Source organism: Periplaneta americana, chromosome 6 (genome assembly GCF_040183065.1).
Source record: "Periplaneta americana isolate PAMFEO1 chromosome 6, P.americana_PAMFEO1_priV1, whole genome shotgun sequence".
Classification (NCBI taxonomy): Eukaryota; Metazoa; Arthropoda; class Insecta; order Blattodea; family Blattidae; genus Periplaneta; species Periplaneta americana.
In genome coordinates, this window is record NC_091122.1 from 92,412,086 (window position 1) to 92,433,655 (window position 21,570).

The following is a 21,570-nucleotide window of genomic DNA, read 5'->3' on the forward strand; positions in this document are numbered from 1 at the left end:
GCTGTTATTATGATACTTTTTACTTTCTCATTTTATGAAGCATGAGCAACATAGGAATAAGTTGTAAATTGTCACTTTAGGGGTCTAGTGGTTATCTTGTTTGCTTCTAGATTCAAGTATTGCAGACTCAAATCTATTCCAAAGGCTATGGATTTCTAGGTGAAAAAATTAAGTTTGGCTTCCACTGGATGAAAAAGTGGACATTGACATCTTCTAGTAGATTTACTGCCTGTAAAAGATCTTTTTATTCCTGAATAAAAATTAAGATAAAATTCTCTTTTCAGTCCTGCCATTACTGCATTTTTAATTCTTGGTAACTTGGCATCATAACAGATGTGGAAGCTAAAGATAGAAAAAGCAAAAAAATATACCAATGCAAAATCTTAATCTTCTGCATGTAACAGTATCTATTTATTATGTAGCCCTACATACGAGTATGAATGGGATGACAAATTAAAAATGGGTATAAATTATTCTTAAATAAGTTGAGAAGAGGTTAGTGACTTCAATTTTGTCAAATTCTTGACTTCTGAAACCAGCGAACTAAGTTGTGTCCTAAATCTGTTAAGGATATACCTTTTTTCTACTAATTTTACATTCATGAATATATATCAACAGTATGCAAATATTGTGAGTTCTTATACTTTTACAGAAATCACTCGTTTTCAGCATTCCTGAATACATAAGTGTGGCTTGCTGTATGTGTCTTTGTATGCTCTTCTGTGTACATTGATCATACTAGGTCTATGTATCATTCAAATCAAGGGTGATTAAGAAGTGTGCATGTGATATGACAAAATTATTATGAAATATTTAAATTATTTTTGAAAAAATAGCGCGACATGTCTAAACAGTATTCATAATGTCAGTTATGTTATCAGATTTGACTGTATTAGTGGATCAGCATTCAATTTATCATGATTAAAGAATTTTGACTAATTACTGTTCTTTGTAACTGTGAGAATCCATAATAGAGTATATAGAATATCTGGGGACCTCAATGTACTTCCAGCGAAATCTTGAAATTATGTATGAGAGGATTGATCAGAAGGAAAGGTTACAGTACTCTCTAACATCAAAGGCAAGTTTTCATTGCAGGAAACTGTCAAAGAGATATGAAAATGTCACATTTGTACTGCTTTTTAATCTAGTCTATTTTACCTCCGGAGAATTTTACACTGCGGGACTCCATGAATATAAACAGTGAAAAATATAGTGGGACTGCGTTGGTGGTAATGCAGCTTATGTGGTAGATATTCTTCAATCTGTCAGATGATATCCTGTGTAATTTCTATAAAATAAAAAAAGAAGAAATACCAATTTTTATCACAGACACACCCATTGCTAAAACTCCAGTTGTGAACGAAATTCCTCCATGGAAATGGGTGATTCCAGAACATAGCATACAAATTCCAGGAAATCATTCCAAAAATGATTCTCCATACATTCTTAAGTTAGATTCCCTGGAACTACTCTGCAGTACATACAAGGATCACCTTCAAATTTATACAGATGGATCTCTAAATCCTAATAATGGGACATCAGGAGCAGGGTATTATATTCCAAAATATCAAGAAAGTTATTTCATACCATGTTCATCCTCCTCCAGTCTTGACACTGAATTACTAGCTATTGATGCTACTCTTCAGTGTGTTACTCAAATTTCTGAAAAATCTATTTGCATACTTACCGACTCCAAGGGGGATATATTTAATATAATTAAATATATATCAAACCTACTGTATATGCACATAGAATTATTCCAATTCAGAAACAACTAAGTAAACTAAAAGAACTCCAAAAAGAAATTACATTTCAATGGATACCTAGTCATTGTGGTATACCTGGAAACGAGAAAGTCGATGATATTGCAAAACAGGCAACATATTTGCAACCAAGACCTCTACAAGTGATATCTCTATCCAGTGCTTTTGCTTCAGTAAAGTCTCATTTTACAAACCTATGGATCAACAATTGGCTCTCTTCTGACAAAGGAAAAATTTTACAGTCCATACAAAAGAAACCAAATGATCTGGAAATGTACAAAAATTTCCCCAGACATGTTCAAACATTTTTAACAAGAGCCAGAGCAGGTCACATTGTCACTCAATTGTACTGACACAGATTTCACATTTCTGATAATCCTACTTGTCTGTGGTGTAATAATCATGATGAAGATCTGGAATACATTCTTCTATACTGTCCATCCATAAACCACAAAAGAAGTAAATTAAAATCATCAGTACCAATTGCAGAAGACACAGCCCTGCAGTATATATTGAATACACCCCAACTCTGGCTGCTAGCAACAGGCATCTATAATGAACACCGATCAAAATACCCCTTATTTCTCGTGAAAAACAACTGAATAGACTACAGTGGACTATAGTGGACTTTATGTTGTCAGCAAACAGCTGGATACATTAAGAAGATTGATTGATTAATCTAGTCTCCATGACACATAATGTAATAAAAACTTTAGGCACATAAAATATGTCCCTATTATTGTAGCGACCTTGTTGCAGAACTTCGCACATGAATCAGTTTTTTGAAAGAAATAGTTGAGAGTTGTTGATATCAAAATCCTAATTGTATGGTGAATATTCCAGTACTTTCCATGTAACAAGATAGGTATTTACTGTCTTGTGTTCAGTTGTAATATCATACCATTGCTCAGAAGACAGACAGGTTTTTTCTTGGTATCTCTGAATTTTTCCTTTCATATTCTGAAGTCAGTTTACAAATTGCTACAACGAGGCCTATTTAATAAAACTTGATAGTTGTTAATACTTCATTCTGACAAGTAATAAATGACGACTCTACAAACTGTCAAATTTCTGTTTCTTAAAACAGTCCGTCTGTCAGGAAAAATCGTGACAATTTGTAGAGTTGTCATGACAGTTTGTCAGATTCCTGTTTAATGAAAGTTTTACCATGACAGGCAAAATTTTACAATTTGTCAAAACTTTTCTGACATATTTCATTTTATGAAACAGGAAAGTGTCAATTATTCTACATATTTGTAGAATTGTCATGAAATTCTTACACCTCATGTTTCGTATATAATAGGAAGTTGACACTTTATTGTTGTAGTATTGGGCTATATTGTAATTGAGACTATTGAATATTTGTGTGGATTTTAGGGAAAATATTTTATTTTAGTAAGTCATGTTTAATACTAGCTGCAGTAGCAGCAGCAGTAGAGAAAGTAATGATTATAAGGGGAACCATGCAGGACAAAGGTTTTTAAAGAAAGGATAAATCTAAATTACATTTTCAGTGAGTTTGTATTTATACATAAATTTCGTATTAGCAAAACCTCAGCTGAAACTGTAATGAGCAAAATAGGAGATTTGCTGTACAAAACAAAAAGAAATAAAACACTTGATCCAAAATAGTAATTATTTTGTGTTCTTACACTGGATGGAAAATGGAGCTCAGTATCACTTAACTGCTGATGCATATAGCTTATCGAAATCATTCCATAGCTCTTCATGAGAACAGCCAATTTGCCAAGAGTTGATGAATTATTCATGGGTCCTGGATAAAAAGAAATGGATGCTTCCTTTGAAAATGAGGTTACATTTTTTTGTTGATAGAAATGTCGTTCCTTTCTTAGTCAAATATAGAATTAATTGTAGTTTTCTCGCTGTTCATAATTGAATTTCTAACGATAGTTACTATTTTCAACAAATTCAATAATAGCATGGATTATAGATCATTCTATCAACTCGTCTCATATCGATTACTTTTATAAAAATATAAAATTAATAAGAAGAAATAATTTGCTCTTGATCTTACATGTTTACACATACTTCATCTGTCCTTGTCATGTTTATAAAACACTGTTGACAATTTACAAATTGTGTTTATCAAAGAAGGTAAAAATTGTCAGAAAACAAATGCTGCAATATTCTGACATATTTGTAGAATTGTCATGATTGTAGAATATATCAGTTTTATGAAACAGGGCCCTGTTACATTTAATTTACAAGAAATAACTAAAAACTACAACTTAAATGTGTCAGAGAATAAATCCATAGATATGCTTTTAGAAGAAAATATCCATAAAGGCTCAAAATAGTATTATATGAACAGGTTCACAGCTTTAATTATTTTAATTAATCATGTCTTATGACTATGACGAAGACCTAGAACAGGAATTACACAAGTTTTAACATACATGTGGGTCAGTTCATAGAATCTTAAAAAATAAAACCGGAAAGGATAGCTACCATGGTAAAATTTGTAAAAAGTATTGATGATGCCTGTACTCAGCTGCTTATCATATTGAACATTGGATCTTTCCTGGGGATAAAAATGTAGTCGGAGCTTTGTGCTGACCACACAACCACAATCTAGTGCTGAGGTCATGAAAGCATGGAGCTTTACTTCCATGCGCCTCTATGGCATCTAAAGGAAAAGTCTTTACCTTTTACTGACCGTACTTGTACCTATGTGTGGGAGTGAAAATTGTATATCTTAAATAGAGCAGGAAAAAAGAAAAATAGAGTTGGCAGAAATTCATTTTTAAGACATGTATCTGGCTAATACTTTGAAAGACCATGCCTGCAATATAACAGTACCGGTATATAAAAAATTACAAATTTTAAATTTAGAACAGAAATTCATGACTGTAAGTTGAATTGGGATGAATGTATACGATGTATTAATCTAACTAGACCAAGAAAAATAAATTTAGATTGTAAACCATGTGGACATCAAGAAAAAACTGATAGGAGAATGAGATCGAGACTGGAACAGGCTATTAAAGCCTACCCTGGCGTAGCTCATTCAGCTAGGGCGCTTGCCTGCCAATCTGGAATTGTGCTTGGGGGTGGGTTCGATTCTCGCTTGGGCTGATTACCTGGTTGGTTTTCTCCGAGGTTTTCCTCAACTGTAAGGCAAATGCCAGGTAATCTATGGTTAATCCTCTGCCTCATCTCGCCAAATATCATCTCACTCTCACCAATTTCATCGACACTAAATAACCTTATAGTTGATACAGCGTCATTAAATAACCAAGTAAAAGAAAAATTAAAGCCTACCTTGGAGTAGAAGAAGAGGAGAATGAAGAAGAAACATTTTACAATGACCTTGAATATTAGCAGATCGTTTGTATTCTTGAAAGTCCAGCAATAACACATCCAAAATGTTGAATAATATGAAGAGTATCACTCTTTCAACAAAGAGGATCACTCATTTTTGATGAACCAGTATGTACTCTTCTTCCTATGGTAGTAGTCATGTTAAATTGTCACTAACAGTTTTATTTAGAGAATTTGACTATCATTGTCAATTTAATGACACTTTATTACCCACAAAAAGCTTTCAACTCTTGCAACTTCACGAGAGACCAATTTTTGAAGTGGATCACGAGAGACCAATTTTTGAAGTGGAAGTGTCCCACCATATACCTTCCTCTCTGAGTAAGCAAACTGTGAGCTTTTGACAGTGTTGTTTTGATTAATAGAGCATGATAGCTTTTTATCTGGTCAGTCTAGGATTTCAAAATTTTATACCTTCTGAATTAAAATCAAAATAGCATAATATCATCATTGTTCAGATTAACACATATTATGAAGAAAATAAATGAAGTAATTTATTCACGATAATAATCTAAAGAAAAATAAATTCCGTAATAGCATACACCTTGTTGTCTGACAATTGTATGAACACAGTTTAATTTCGTATGTGTTCAGGGCATGTAAAATAATATGTTCTTCACTGGGGAACCTGGAAATCAGCCTCCCTCTCCTCCCACACGCCTTGATTACCACCTTCTCGTTGTGGTTGTGATGAGAAAGTAAAAAGTGGTCTCCCTACCTGATAACCATTGATGTGTATGCTTGTATTATATCTGTAGTTAGCAGGAGCTGATCATAGGCCTATTCTCCACAAAGACTAATCTGTCTTGTGGTTCTGTTTTATTATTGCCTTCAGTAAGGAACAGGCGCAAAGGTATTGTATCTTGTGTTGTATTTACTTGATGTGAAAGCCTCACAAATGCCTGGTAGATGATTGTACAGCTTATGGACTACATTGTGCAGCACACATGTTTTAATAACTTTTATGACTGATAACTTTATTTATTCATTACTAGTCACAGTAAAATACTTGACATGTTATTGCTTGTTAGTTCATAATTTTATTCATTCTTGATGATTGCGTGTTCACCATGCTTGCCATTAGATCCTTTCCTTTCCACCACTGATGATCGAGTGAAATATAGCTCTGGAATGTTGTCTGTTTCTGTATTTGGTTGAACCAAAAATTTTTTTTCCTACTTTTTGGATTCAAACTTAGCCAAGGTAGAGGGATTTTTGAAGATGATCGGATTTCTTTTTCTTCTTAAACTTTCTTCTTTTTCTTCGAGAACTAAAATGTTGCAGAGCATGTACAGTAGGTTATTAATTTGGTCCATTGTGCTCCTGATCCACAGAGGTTAAAGTGGCAACCCAGAGGCAATTATATACTTGCATAAATCGTTTAATCATATAATCACTTTTAAATCTGCGAGACCGAAAGTGCAAGCATTTATTGTATATTTCATGCAATTTAGGACATTGGAAAGATATTGGAAGTTTCTTTTTTCTTCCTAAATTACATACACATTGTGTTATTACTTGTACATGTGCTTTCAGATGATAGTGAAATGTCAGTATCCTTGTCATATTTAGAACCCTTCTGTGCAAACTTTGTATTATCCAGGTTAATAGAATCTAAAATTCACTGATAAACAAAATGCTTGGATAATCGAGAAATACGTAATTTTATTAGATATTTTCAATTTTATTTAGGAAGCATACTTATTATATGAAATACAGAACACATTGCACCACGACACTTCACTCTTGAGTTTGCTTTTGTGAAAGAATAGCCCTTTTTTTTTGTTTCAACTGGTCATTTATATTCTATTTTATAACTGAGCACTTGCATATTTGTTGTATAATTTACGAACAGTTTTGCTGCTGATTCACACTTATGTAATTTCCTGTAGTTGAAACAGTTTGAATTTCTCTGTCGTCTCTCCTATAATAATATTAGTCACAACTTACAAAATAGCATTTGTGACTGTATTACTAAATCCTAGATATGATTAGGCTATGATTACTATTTGCTATTCTTAACACCTGGTCTGTCATGTATGCACTTCTTCCACTAACTACATATTTTGTATTCTTTATTTCATATATAACTGAGTGTATTACAGAGCGTTTTGAAAATACTGTGTAAGAGCCACAAGACCCAAAGTCAAATGGAACACTTTGTATTCCTTCATGTTAACATAGTCTTAAGTTTTGGTCCAAGTATCATTATGAATATCCTAAATGAAGTTCCGTATACTTTATGAGATTGATTTCATGATGATGAAAGTGGTTATTTATAAGTTATATAAAAAATCAGGCATCTAAGTGCATTAAAGCATTTGTGACTGTAAATGCAGCTTCATTAAAAATATTGATTGCAGTATAACGGAGTATTTTAGCATCCATCTCGTCCTGGGTGCGAATTACAGTCTGTTGTCCCAGTGTAGCTGTAAGACTCCATGCTAAAAGATATTTTACGTCATGACAGACAAGCAATGACATACTATTAAAACTTTTTCATATACTTCAACAGTGTGCCCCATTTTGAATGACGATACCATGGTATGTTCGTAACAAGCAGTGTTAGAGGGTGTCGACTCCTATATTTAACTTAATCGGTATTATGTCCTCTATCCCATAATGCTGTTCTTTGACATTTTCCAAGTACTCTGCATATTGCATGCTTATATAATACTTATATAGTAATGCATGTATTAGGCTATTTTATTTCGATGCATGGAGAAGCACCCATCATTATTTTTATTTATTTAATTTAATTTAGTTAATTAATTTATTTATTTAATCTGGCCGAGTTAAGGCCATCAGGCCTTCTCTATCACACAACCAGAATACAAATAGACATATACAAGAAACAAATGCAGAGAGAAGAAGGAAATAAGAAATGGTAGTAAAATTTAAGTTACAAATGCAAAAAGAATGAGAGAAATAAAAAATATATACTAGTAGGAAGATAAGATCACAATGGGTATAGAAGTTACTATTACAGTATATTGTTTACCTAATATATTAGTGTTTAAGAAAAATGATTAAATATCTAGAGGTAAATAGCTGACTGTGCAAATGTAAAGTGGAAAAAAACAGTAACAATTTCGAAACATTTGCAAAGAGTTAGTATAATCAGTTTATTGTAAGGCACTCTATGGAGTAAGAAAATGCTTAATGAGTTTGTTTTTGAACACTGTTAAATTCCGACAGTCTCTGATGTCATTATGTTAAACTAGAGCTTACAGTAAATGCATAGTATGTATTTTGTATTTTTGGGCAGTATGATTGGAATATTTTCCCCTTTTCTGCCACCTTCGTATTCGTTGCCTGCAGGCACACTCATACTCACTCACTCACTCACTCACTCACTCATTCGAATACATATGTGACTTTTATTGTTTGTCGGCATGAAGAAGCAGGACCATAGGTTAGACTAGAACTTTATATTAGTGTTTACGTTTTATTTTTTTTTAGCATAATTAGGTATATGTTCTGGAAGAACCATTTCCAACCATCACAACACACTAATAGGATTGTAACTAAAATATGTTGGTAAGCATGTTCCAGTGTGAAACTGTCTCCATGTACTTGCAGTTTATTGATAGGTACAGTTTTAAGTTTTCAAGTTGGTGTAACTTACGCATGCACAGTGCACAGAGAAGGTAGCATGCAAGCTTGTCTGACAGACCCAATTTGTGAACAGTTGTCCAGTTTTCTTAATTAAATGTTATATATGTTTTTGTTTAATTGTCTTATATATTCCATGATTACAACATAAAATCAGCTGCTTGAGAGAAGTGTCAATCCAAAGGCTTACGTTATTGAGTGATGTTTGCCCACAGGAGCGAGCTTTGCAGAGGCTCTAGGTATGGTGGATCCAATTGTAAAGAAGAAGCATATCAGCACACCATCCCCAGGTACCAGCTCGAGTGCCAGCTCGCCACGCAAGTCCAGTAGTAGTCTTAAGAAGAAGGACATTAGCAGTGGCAGTAGCAGCAGCAGTAGCAAAGCTACCATCCTTGCTAATGAGGTGAGCTTTCTCGTTTCCTTTGAGCAAGTCAATTTTGATGACATGGCTGCCGCATTTTACGCACGCCATTCTTCAAAATCTCTGCTAGTTAGAATGAACTTTTTCTAGCATTGGTAAAATTGCTGGGATGAGTTGTGAAAAGCTTTTTCAGGATCAAGTGATAGGCTTGAATTGCTTGTTTCAAAATCAGGTGATAAATTTGTGTTGCAGTATGTTATCTTTTGTGCTGGAAACAATTAGTTCCCATAAAACTTGTTTTTCATTTGGGAAAGTAGAAAAAATAGTCTGTAAATCTGAGGAATATGGGAAATGTAGCTGCACTGTGGTGTGGGTATTTTCAAAATATTTGTTACTTTTTGGCGAACATTTGACAAGTTTTGATATTTTTCTGTTGAAATATTTTCAAAATATTTGTTACTTTTTGGCGAACATTTGACAAGTTTTGATATTTTTCTGTTGAAATGCTAACATGGACTTGGCCTTTACCCTGCAACACAAGCCAATGTTGTAGTCATTAATGGACAGTATATAGGCAGTATTACGAGCAATGTATAGGGTATTTCAAAAGGCGGTTCAAACATTAAACCACTATAAATATTATAATATTTGAGATAGGGAAAAAACAAAAAGATCACAGTGTTGGGCAAACAACGGGGTTTACAAAACATTGGGAAGATGTCCGCCGTTCTCTTGTTCAACGTACAGTATTCTGTCTGTGACACCATGCACAGCATTTTGCAGATAATGTCTTGGAATATTGGCAGTTTCTTGCAAGATGGCATCTTTCAGCTGCAGTAGGGTTGTTGGGTGTGTCAGGAAAACACTTTCTTTAAGATAACCACAACCAAAAGTCGGCCAGATTGAAATCTGGAGATCGCGGAGGCCACATTGTTAGAAAGTGCCTCATCCATTTCATTACTTTCCGTTTTCAAATATGTGTACTTTTTCCATGCATATTTGCATGTTTTCGCCTTTTTGGGGATAAAAACAAGCAATTTCTAGCTTATTAATGCTTATAATATACATTACATTCAGTTTTAATGCATGTTCTATTGGTTTTGAGTGGACACCTCAGTTCCTCGATTTTTATGTCCCTTATTTTAGCTTCAGGAATCAGGATTGAAGAAGAAAAATAAAAAAAAAACTAAAAACAGAAAAATGAAGTAAAATGTTTAGATTTTTACAATGAGATGTTAGAGGACTTTTCCTGGACAAACTTTCACTTTTACAACCGAGGACCCTCTATGCACTGCGTGTCATAAATGGATTTATTACGTTGGATATTTTGAGAATAGTAGGGAGGAAATATGGAGGGTTCAAGGAAACTACCGACAAATAATTTAAGTCAAAAGCACCCTCTTTCAGGGAGGTTGTAAATTCTCTCCCTTTACCAATACTAGTAGCAATTTAGATTCTTTTAAAATTGGAATCATTCACTAAACTGTGTTTGCAGTGTGTGAATATCATAAGTGGTTAATGTGTTTGTTTATTTTGTTTGCGTGTGTTAATAATAATAATAATAATAATAATAATAATAATAATAATAATAATATTGATGATGATTTATTTAAACCTGGCAGAGTTAAGGCCATACGGCCTTCTCTAACACTCAACCAGGAGCAAAAACTGCGTCACAAAAACACTACAAATTTACATAGTACACTGGAATTTTACACACAAAACTGAATAAGATAATAATAATAAAATGTAAACAACAAGTAAGAAGAAATCAGACATAATATATAACATACAGAAAGAAAGAAAAAAGCATAATAAAATGTGAACAGCAGGTCAAAATAAATGAGGCATACAAAGTATAAAAAAATAAGACAATTAATAATAATAATAATAATAATAATAATAATAATAAATGATAAAAAATTAGAATAGTAATAATGATGATAATAATAATAATAATAATACCGGTAATAATAATAGTAATAATACTAATAGTAGTAATAAAATAGTGCAGTACAAAGCATACAGTGAATACAATATTTTTAAGTACACACAGTAAGGAAAATTATGATTATATATAGCTCAACTTATTACATTAGAGATATACCATTATCGGAAAATATGAAAACAAAAATATAAAATAAGTTGAATATCACTAGAACATAAAAAAAAAGTGTGAATACATGGAAACATGCAATACAACACTTGTCATAATAGTAAGTTAGTTTGGCAACTCGTCATAAGATAATTTTCTAACTTGGATTTGAAAGATTTCAATGTTCGGCAGCCCTTGACTTCAGGCGGCAGAGAGTTCCAGTGATGAGAGGTAGCAACAGTGAAAGATAAGGAATACAGAGACGATGTGTGAAGTGGAATTTCTAGTGTGTTATCGCATTGTGATAGAGTATTAATATTATGATAGCGAGAGAGAGTATGAAAACGAGCGAATAAATAATAGGGGGATGAAGTGTACATAATTCGATATAAGAGAGAAAGTGAGTGCAGATTTCTCCTCTCATGTAACCTAAGCCATGATAACTTCTCGAAAGAAGGTGAGATATGATCATAGTATCGAACATTACAAATGAAGCGGATGCACGCATTATGAACACGCTGTAGTTTCTGAACGGAATCAATCCTGAGATCACAGAACAAAACGTCGCAATAATCGAAGTGAGGTAGAAAAAGTGTCTGTACCAGCATCTGTTTTAATTTAGATGGATAATATACAATCTTTTTAGTGAATGGAGAATAGGGAATGCCTTCTTACCTGTATATTTAATATGCGTATCCCAATTGAGATTAGATTCGAAATGCACTCCGAGATTTTTTACGGTAGAGCTAAACGGGATGATTGTTTTATTCAGTTTCACAGGTGGAATATTCAGGTCGTTGACTTCAGGAATTAATCTACGGTTTGCGAACAGAATAGCCTGTGATTTACATGCATTTAGGTTAAGCCCAAATTGTTGAGACCAGGAAGAGATGGAATCAAGATCTTCATTAAGACTATTAATGCTCTCATTTAGTGCATCAGGACGGGCTGAAATATACAATTGAACGTCGTCTGCATATATTTGATATCTGCAGTGCTTAAATGATTTAGAAATTCCATTTATATAAATAGAGAAGAGCAAGGGGCCTAATACTGATCCCTGAGGAACTCCTGTGTCTAGAGTGCGCCAGGATGAGAAATGTTAATGTGGTTCTAATATGCTTCCAATTAAACATTCCAAAGTATACTCTTTGCACAGTGAATTAAAGGAAAGGATTTTATTAGATCAGATGGGGACGTATGTTCCAGTAAAGAGTTAAGCACTGCTATTCCGAATATTTTATATGGCAGTTGTTCTTTGTAAAACATTACAAAACTTCTTTAAAATAATTAATTAAATTACGATGTCCGTTTTTAAATCATATCTAGGTAACCATAAGGTCTGTTATAATTTCAGATGAAATGTACTAACAAATTTCAATTTGACCAGCATGTCATATCTGCTTCACATATTGCAAGAATGCAAAAAAAAAAAAGAAAAGAATCTGCAAAGAATTCCATAGACCCCTCAGTTATTCCCGTGGGAAAGTGGATGTAGCAGTGAAAAACAAATTGGACATGATTAAAAAAATGTTAACTCGGACTACAGATTCTTTTGTTCAGTGAAGGTTATTTGTGGTGAAACCTTGAATGAAGAATTTGACCTGACAAATATGCTCATTCAAGTTTAAATCCATAACTTCTTGCGACGTAGAGAGGTCATTCTCTGTCTACAAAACCATATTGACTGACAAGTGCAGGAACCTCACAGAAACCAATTTAGAAATGTTGTTAAGTTGTTAAATGTGCAAAAAAAAAAAAAAAAAGTGAAGTAAAATAAGACATTTAGAACAAAAATGAAAGGGCATATTTTAATTTAAACATTTGAATACTCTCATGTGCAGGCTGTTCTATATTGAAGTCACTCGCAAATCACTTTTAAAAAGTCTCTTCAGAGCAGTAAAACTTTCATTCAAGTTCACTGGACATCACTTGTAGTTACATATTAATTTATGGAATTCTTCTGTATATTTGCAACATTCATTAAACTTTAGTGTGAAACTATTACAAGAGATCCAGTGAACTGAATGTGTTTTTGATTTTGATAAATATGATTTTGATGAGGATGGTATTTTTTCTAAACAAGTAATCATGTTGTTCAAAGTTACAGACTAAGAAGTTGCTTTCCTAAGTATCTGGGATGAATTCTTTAAATGTATTATTGCTTTAACATGTGTTTAAATGATTATACTACTGTTATTTTAATAACTGTTAATGTTTGGAAACGAATTAATGACAATAATCAAAGTTGTTCCATTTTCAGGTCTGATTAATTCAATGTTAAAATGTTTCAGAAACATGCGTATGTGAAAGTAAACATGGTAACATTTTGAGAACATGACACAGCTAGCACTATGGTAATGGGCTATTATTATTATTATTATTATTATTATTTTTCCCCTTTCAAGTCCTTGTTCTGCTGTTTCATAGCTGGGTTTGCTGTCTCCAAACGTGAAATTGGAGCCCCTGGAGGTGGAGGTGGATCTCGCTGCTACACTGCCTGCCATCACCCCAAATTACAAACCACTGCCCCATTATAATCTCTTGGACTCTCCACCACACAGGAAGACGAAACACCTTACAGAAGAGGAGGCCCTCAGCCAAGTCATGTCCACCAAGAACCAGAGGTAAGTACACGCCTATGAACATACTTAGTCTATTATTATGGTTGGATTTCCACACCCCAGATGTTGCCAATATTGCTGAACTAGTGGTTTGTGGTATGATATGCAATCTGTGGATATGATACACATGTGCACTATTATGATTCACATCACACAAAAATAACTAACTGATGGCATTCTGGTTGTGTCCTGAAGGTCACTAACTTTTCACAGTGCCAGTTTCCTCAATGCTAAAAGCACATCAATAGCGTGATCATACTTCTGTTTATATTCATTGTGGTAGCACTAATAGTTGACTCCCAAATTCTGTTCTAATCACTGCTTTCCATCAAGTATTCTGCTTTCACTCACTTGGATGCTGATGTAATGGGGGAAAAATTTACATGCTCGTAATTGCCTCTTATAATTTGTGGGTAAATAACAGAGTTTGATCCACACCTGTGGAGTAACGATCAGCGCATCTGGCCGCGAAACCAGGTGGCCCGGGTTCGATTCCCAGTCGGGGCAAGTTACCTGGTTGAGGTTTTTTCCGGGGTTTTCCCTCAATCCAATATGAGCAAATGCTGGGTAACTTTCGGTGCTGGACCCCGGACTCATTTCACTGGCATTATCACCTTCATCTCATTCAGACGCTAAATAACCTGAGCTGTTGATAAAGCGTCGTAAAATAACCTACTAAAATAAAAAAAAAAAAAAACAGAGTTTGAAAAGTTACTATTAGTGTGTTAAGAAGATTTCTTCAGAGTTGTTACTAATGTTGAAGAAATTGTGACATAATTAAAAAAAGTTGAAGCTACAGGAATTAAAAATGTAAAGCTGTTAGACTTCTTAAACTCCCTCTTATGTTCATAAAAAAAAAAAAAAAACAAACGGGAAATGCAGGATTATGTGTGTTTGATACGTTTCACAATATGTGATGAGTTCTAAACAGCATTGGCTACATACTCTACTTTTCCCTTCCAAATTACTTACGCGTTTTTTTCCTACCAAATTTGCATTAATATTAATGTTGGTGGAAAAAAGTGTTATTTCAGAAGAGTCAGGGTTGAGTTCTCGACTATGCAGGATGAAATTCTTGATTTAACAAATTGTTAACTTAATTAATCCAATTTAAAATAAAGCCATGTGTCAATTCTGGACTTCTTGATTACTTGAGAACCTCACATCGAGAGTGAACATGTACTAATGAATGAATGGATGAGTGAATATTCGTAATAATTAAATGGACATTGTAAGTGCAGTAGGATCTTGGTCATATGTATTCATTTTCTTTTTTAGAACAATTTGGTTTCTCTACTTACAATAAAGAGAACATTCGAAATAGCACATTACATTATTTTCTCATTGTTGCATTAAATTTTATAATATATAAACTTCATTTCTGAAAGCATAATTTCAAATATTTTTCTAAATTACCCAGTTTCCATTGTTATTATGTAGGCCGAATGGCCAAGGTAAGTACCTAGATAAAATATTAATCAAGTGGACATGAGTGAATAAATAAAATAATAAATAATTAATGTGCAAATGAATCAGTGAACAGATGAACAGATTTTATTAAATAAAAGAAGTGCTATTAAATCCAGCTGATATGAACTGGATATTTGTTGCAGAACAAAAGTGTACTCTGGGGTCAAGAGTGGCAAGAGCTGGGCAACTGTACCCTCATTGTACGACATTTGTGTCCGAGTCCTTCAGGAAAACATTGATGGTAAGCAGATCAACATTAATGAGAGATTCCATTGAAGTGTGTTCAGTTTTCACTTACAGACTGTGAATAGATTTCCTTCATTAACTATAAAAATAAATAAATGTATTACTACTCAGAATACAAGGAGTGGGATATTAAGGTCGTCAGTATACATTCATTCTTTTATGAAACTGAACATTTTAAATCATAAGAGGAATGCTTAGCTGATTGTGAAAAATGAGAGTTGAGTAGGGAATGAGATGATTTGAAATTAACTAGAAATGTACTTGATAGGGGATATGAAATATTAGAAAGAGACAACTTTTTTCACTTGGCAACGATAAAAGAAATTTTTTCCTTTATGATTATTAAATACAAAAGAAGATGCAGAAAAAATTACTTATGAGTAGGTCTGGTTTTCGTTAAAAAAGAAGATAAAAAATTACATGAAGAAAACAGAACACGACATATATGAAACTTACATCGTTATATCACTGCATGCAGTTTGCTGCAAGCAGCATTTTCCCGCATTTGTTTTTCCAATGGCAACTGAACAGTTAATAGATTGTGTTAGGAGCATTAGGAGACTTTCCACACTATACAACATGAGCAATGAAGATTATAGGAATATAAGAAGAAATATCAGTTGTGGGATGAAATAGGGAAAGAACTGCGTACATCTGTACTTATCACTGCTTTGTAAGTCTTTATTATTTGACTTGTGTATGTAGAAGGTGAATCTCAAAACTGCGTTCGTATTGTGATGGGTACAACAGTATGTAACATAACAATAGGATACATGTAACATGGTATATTGTGATGTTATATAATACTACTAGATTAGAACCTGACTATACATATATATGTAAAAGTTTTATAGAATTATAGTAGCTTATATATTTACTCAGAAATCTGAAGAAATAGGTACCAAAAATTACATTAAAACAGCATATCATGTTCACTTTCAGAATGCTATAAACCATGACTAATTAATTTGGTTCAATTATGCATGCACGAAGTTTTTTGTTACAAACGAACTTACCTTCAAGAACTCATTATAGGCCTGCACCTTTAAGATAAACTAATGACAGTTTCTTCACGGTTTATTTTTATTTTTTAGAGAATTCCACGTTAAGAAAAAAGCATTGGGTTTATGGGCCTTGCCTAGTACATTATAGAATCTCTGTAGTAGGTAGACGTTTTTATGGCAACTGCTCATTTGATGGACTAGCCACATTTACTTGATGCTTTCTTCTTAACGTGGAATCGTCTATACAAGGTTGTTTCCGATCTCTGATAACGAATTTGATGACGTCATGTGTATCAGGAGTCACACTACAGCTGAACTGTGGCACGAGGTGACAGACCAGTAGTGAGTGATCTCATAATCAGAGTGCACGGTGACTCACAGCTGAAATTCCCAAGAAATTCGAGCCTTTTTGGGAGGGGTACGTTACGACCCTTTCCAATGCCAAGTACAGTTAAGTGGAAATAAAAGAAGCCTGCAATAAACGAGGTTTCGTTATTTCCAAGAAAGGCATCTTCTGTGTACTTAATAAGATTGGTAAAGCTCGAATGGAATTAATTTGTATCATCTCGTGGGGTGTGGTGACTTATGACGAGGGTTGGATTTGCTTACTTTTTCCACTCTGAAATTAATCCCATCCGAGCTTTGCCAGTCTTATTAGGTACACACAAGATACCATTCTTGGAAATAACGAAACCACGTTTTTTTTGCAGGCTCCTATGATTTTCACGCAACTGTACTTGGCATCGGAAAGAGTTGTTATGTACCCCTTCCAAAAAGGCTCGATTTTGTTGAGCATTGCTACTGTGATACAGCATGCACTCTGACTATGAAATCACTCACTACTGGTTTGTCACCTCTCGCCGCAAGTCAACTGTCGGTGTGATTCCTAACGCACATGACGTCATTCAAATTCATTATCAGAGATCGGAAACAACCCTCTATATATGCTGAAGATAATTTATTTAATATGATGTTTAGTGTTAACACATATAAATTATAATAGATCTACAAGACAAAAACATAATTTAAAATACCGAACTATCGCTTAATTAAGCTTAAGAAAATCATTATTATGTGATTTCAGAAATTTTAAAGCCCAAAATGCATAACAATTGAATAAATCATTAGTAACTTATGCTAAAGTCCATCCACTCTTAAAGTGATCCTAACATAAACAAACCCCAATTGTATCCTTCCGCCATTTGTGTCAGAATTACTGTCACATTGACAAGGAGCATATGTGAAGTACATAATTATGGCATGTGATATAAGTACAGTATGCAGTATATTAGCGTAATAAACGAAGTAAAATACAATGTGAAATACTGTATATAGAATTACTTACTATTAATATTATTACTAATTCTATATACAGTATTTCAGAGTTTTAGTTTTAGCAGAATAATTAATAGTTTAAGTATTAATTATACAGTAGATTATACATGCAGTACTAAGTAGGCCATACTTTTAAAAAGTTTAGACTTGCAACACTTACCTTTTATTTAGATTCCAGAAATGGTTCTGTCCCATCCATATCTATATCAGTTTCAGTTCTTTTGTCACTGTCACTACCGCTGCTTTCGTCACCAAGACTGGTAACTGATTTATCAACAAGAATATCACTCAAATTGTACAGCTCCCAGAACAAAGCTTCTTTTTTTATAATGTGTTCGATGCATTTCTTCCAGGCATTTGCAGTCACATGTTTAATTGCTTCCTAGTCAAGACCTTGACATCTCTAATCTTGAACGTTGTGTTGCACTGTCTAACGTAACCCTTCACCTGGCTTCATATCATTTCTATAGGATTTAATAAACAATTATAAGGGGGCAGTCGCTGCACTGTTATGTTAGCCAGTTGCGCAAGAAAATCCACAGTACATTTGCCTCTCGACTTATTTGCAAAAGTCCATCTTTTTCCATGTTTTTATCACACAGAATATTTTTTGCTTCAATCCAGGCAATAATGTCATTCTTTAGCCACGACCTATTTGGTAGCCGATCAGCTTTGATGCTGTGATAAGGAGCATTGTCCATGATTATCACACTATTGGGTTCGAGTTTCGACAACAGTTTGGTGGCAGCAACAGAAGACCCAGTCAGCACCTTCAGTCATTTTGTTGCATCACAAGTGACTGAAGTGTTGCCAGTCCTAAATGCATCATGCATATACAATGAACTATTTTAAGTTGTAATTATTGATCTCAGAGTGATTAGGTACATTTTATAATTATTTCTATGTTTTGGATATTATTATTTAAATTGCGGAAGAATAACAAATATATTCAGGGGACATATTTTTAATTTAATGGAGGGATCTACTTACATTGCGCTTCAGTGTCATAACCAATAAAACGTGAACTGGTCACATGGGTTTGTTTTGATGCGGATCATTTTAAGAGTGGATATGGCATAGCAATATTACAGTACATTATCGGTTACTTTTCCTTAACTATACAAATAAATTGGTGCTATGAGTCCTAACGCTCGCTGTAAATATCAGTGAACAAAAGATAATCCTTGTCTCACATCTGTTTTAAAAATTACTGAGAAAGTTAGGTGGAGTGGAACTTTATGATTTATCTCGAACTATACACACTTACTAATAATAATCCGAGGCACGACAGTCCATGAAGGACCATGACCGACCAGCCGGCTCTGGTCTTATGTCTACAGGCCGAAGCAGAAGTGGACGATCATCCAACCAGAATGGCGATATCGTGTGGGTAGCACAATGATCCTTCAGCCATTATAGCTGGCTTTTGTAACCAGATTTTGCTACCTATTGTAGCTCCCCAGGTGCATCACGATGCTGGGTGGGTACCGGTTCCATACACTGGCCGAAATTTCATGAGGACTCGAACCATTGCGCATTCCGTAACGTGAGTTCTAGCCTGGATGTCTTAGACCATAATGCCCTGGTGCTGGACGACTGCACTGTTATTGTTAAGTATTTATTAGAGTATGCGTGCTAAAAAAACTTACAAATTTTTCACAATCAGTGAAAGTCACAGCGGGTGCAGTAAAGAATAAGAACCTATTACATGAAAAAAAGAATTTCTATTCTCTTAACTGGAGTTTCAGTTAACCAAGGTTCTACTGTAACAGCAAGAGTGATGTAGCAGCAGCAGCAGCAGGAGAAATGTTTATATCTTTTGAAATATCAGAGATACATATAAAATTTGGAACACATTCTTTGGACTATTAAAAAAAATATCTCTAATGAGGATTTTTTTGGTCAAGTTAAACACGTCTGTTTATTTTTATGATGGAAAATAGGAAATGTATCATCATAATGGACAGTAGTTTATTGCTTATTTTATGATTTGAGGGTAAATATGAAAATTTGATGAGCATGTATTTGAAAGTCAAAGCTTAAAGCAATATTCAGTTGATCTTGGACAATTAGTTTACTAAAAATTACTATATTGGGGTACTATTTTCCTAGAGCTGGGTCCTCAAATTGTTCTGGATTTCCCCCCCCCTCTCCCCCCTCCCACTGACACATTTGACCATCCTCTCCTCTTAAACAATTTTAACTTCTTGATTGGTGAACAAGTGTATTTCTGTGCCATAGTTACTCGTTGGTTGTCCATTCAGTTCAGGAAATTGTACCAGTTCTGCCTGGTGACACTTCCTTTTATAAATTCTCGTCCTTTCAAAGAAGTCGTCATCTTGAAATGTCGCAGCACATTGCAGAGGATTCATATTACGTGATACTGATGACTATACCCTCTACTATGTTCATAGCATCTGAGCTTTCAATAAAATGATTATTTTAATGTATAGAGTATGTAATTTTTTTGATCAGTTGACCTATGAGTTCTAAAAAGAACTGCTGTATTGTTATAATTACCTTGAATTGATGTGTTTTAGCTCTGGAGTACACAGGGGGTGTGCCATATGACTTGCTGAAGCCTGTGCTACAGCATGCCACACCGGAGCAGTTGTTCATGCTGGAGCACTACAACCCATACCTGATTGAGGATACAGGTGATTTGTGGCAGTTCCACTGCCAGCGTGAATTTCGCTCCAAGCAGCGCCAGGACATGGAGACTGCACGTGAAATGTATATTGTAAGCATTATACCAAAATAATTGAGACATTTATAACAGGACGAATAGAAGTAAGAGTGTAAGCACTCTGTGAATTTAGACTGATCCGCAGTGTGCTGCCACCACTATGGTCGACACTCGGAGGGAGTTCACTGTACTTTTTACACTAAATGTAGTCCTTTTTAAAAGCTAATTTCTTGCATGTAACCCTGCTATTCGTAAATAATGGAATTTCTGTATGGTCCCTTATTCATAATTCATATTTTTCTCTCAATATTACTGTGAACGTCTGTAACAGAAAATACAATGAGATCTGAAGTGTTACGAAGATAATTTTAAGTTCAGTAATCAAGTGATCTTTCCATTTGGCCCGCATGACCAATGCAACAATTCATTTTCTGGAGAAAACTCCTGTAAAATTATTGACCCATCCAGCCTAGTTCTGACCTGGGAGCAACTTCTTCCTTTTCTCATCTGTGAAAAATCGCTTGTGTGGACACAGATTCTCGAGCCCAGAAGCTGTTGCTGTCTATGAATAGGAGCTGAATGCCATCTCAGGGAATGAGTGATGTAGCTGCTTTCAGAATTGGTTCCAGCAGATGCAGCTGCACTCGACAATACTTCGAAAAAGTGCAATAAGTGTGACAATTCTCTTGCTGTTCATTGTTTCGTGTCTCAAAACTTTCCTAGTGACCCTCGTACCACTCATGGTAGAACGATAAGCAAGGATGTTGACTGACTGGCTTGATGTGAGTCTGCAAATCTGCAAATGTTGTCTGGATCCTTATTTTTCAGTAGAAGCATAAAGATGCTTATCAGCTGGGACATGGAGTATCCCTTAGCACTTTTGCTCAAGGAGACTTTTTGTGCTCTTGTGATAGAATGAGTTACATAGCAGTTGTGCTGGTCAGCTTAAAATCTGAGTCCACCATCTGCCATATTACACATTCGTCAAATCTGTATACCATACTGAAGTGTGGTCTGCAATACCTC

At 34.4% G+C, this 21,570-nt stretch overlaps 1 protein-coding gene across 4 annotated transcripts in view; it reads left to right on the forward strand.

Annotated features, from left to right (window-relative positions):
• EloA (elongin A) overlaps positions 1-21,570 on the forward strand; it is a 65,431-nt gene that overhangs the window by 11,381 nt on the left and 32,480 nt on the right. For 3 of the 4 annotated variants that reach the window (XR_011332608.1, XR_011332609.1, XM_069828456.1), the window contains exons 3-7: positions 5,944-5,961; positions 8,939-9,126; positions 13,610-13,806; positions 15,417-15,514; positions 20,399-20,598. Coding sequence is in view for 2 of the 4 variants with exons in the window: in XM_069828456.1 (XP_069684557.1) it covers positions 5,944-5,961; positions 8,939-9,126; positions 13,610-13,806; positions 15,417-15,514; positions 20,399-20,598 (701 nt within the window). In the remaining 2 variants the exon portion in view is untranslated. The remainder of the gene's footprint in view (positions 1-5,943; positions 5,962-8,938; positions 9,127-13,609; positions 13,807-15,416; positions 15,515-20,398; positions 20,599-21,570) is intronic. The other variant, XM_069828457.1, reaches the window with a different exon arrangement.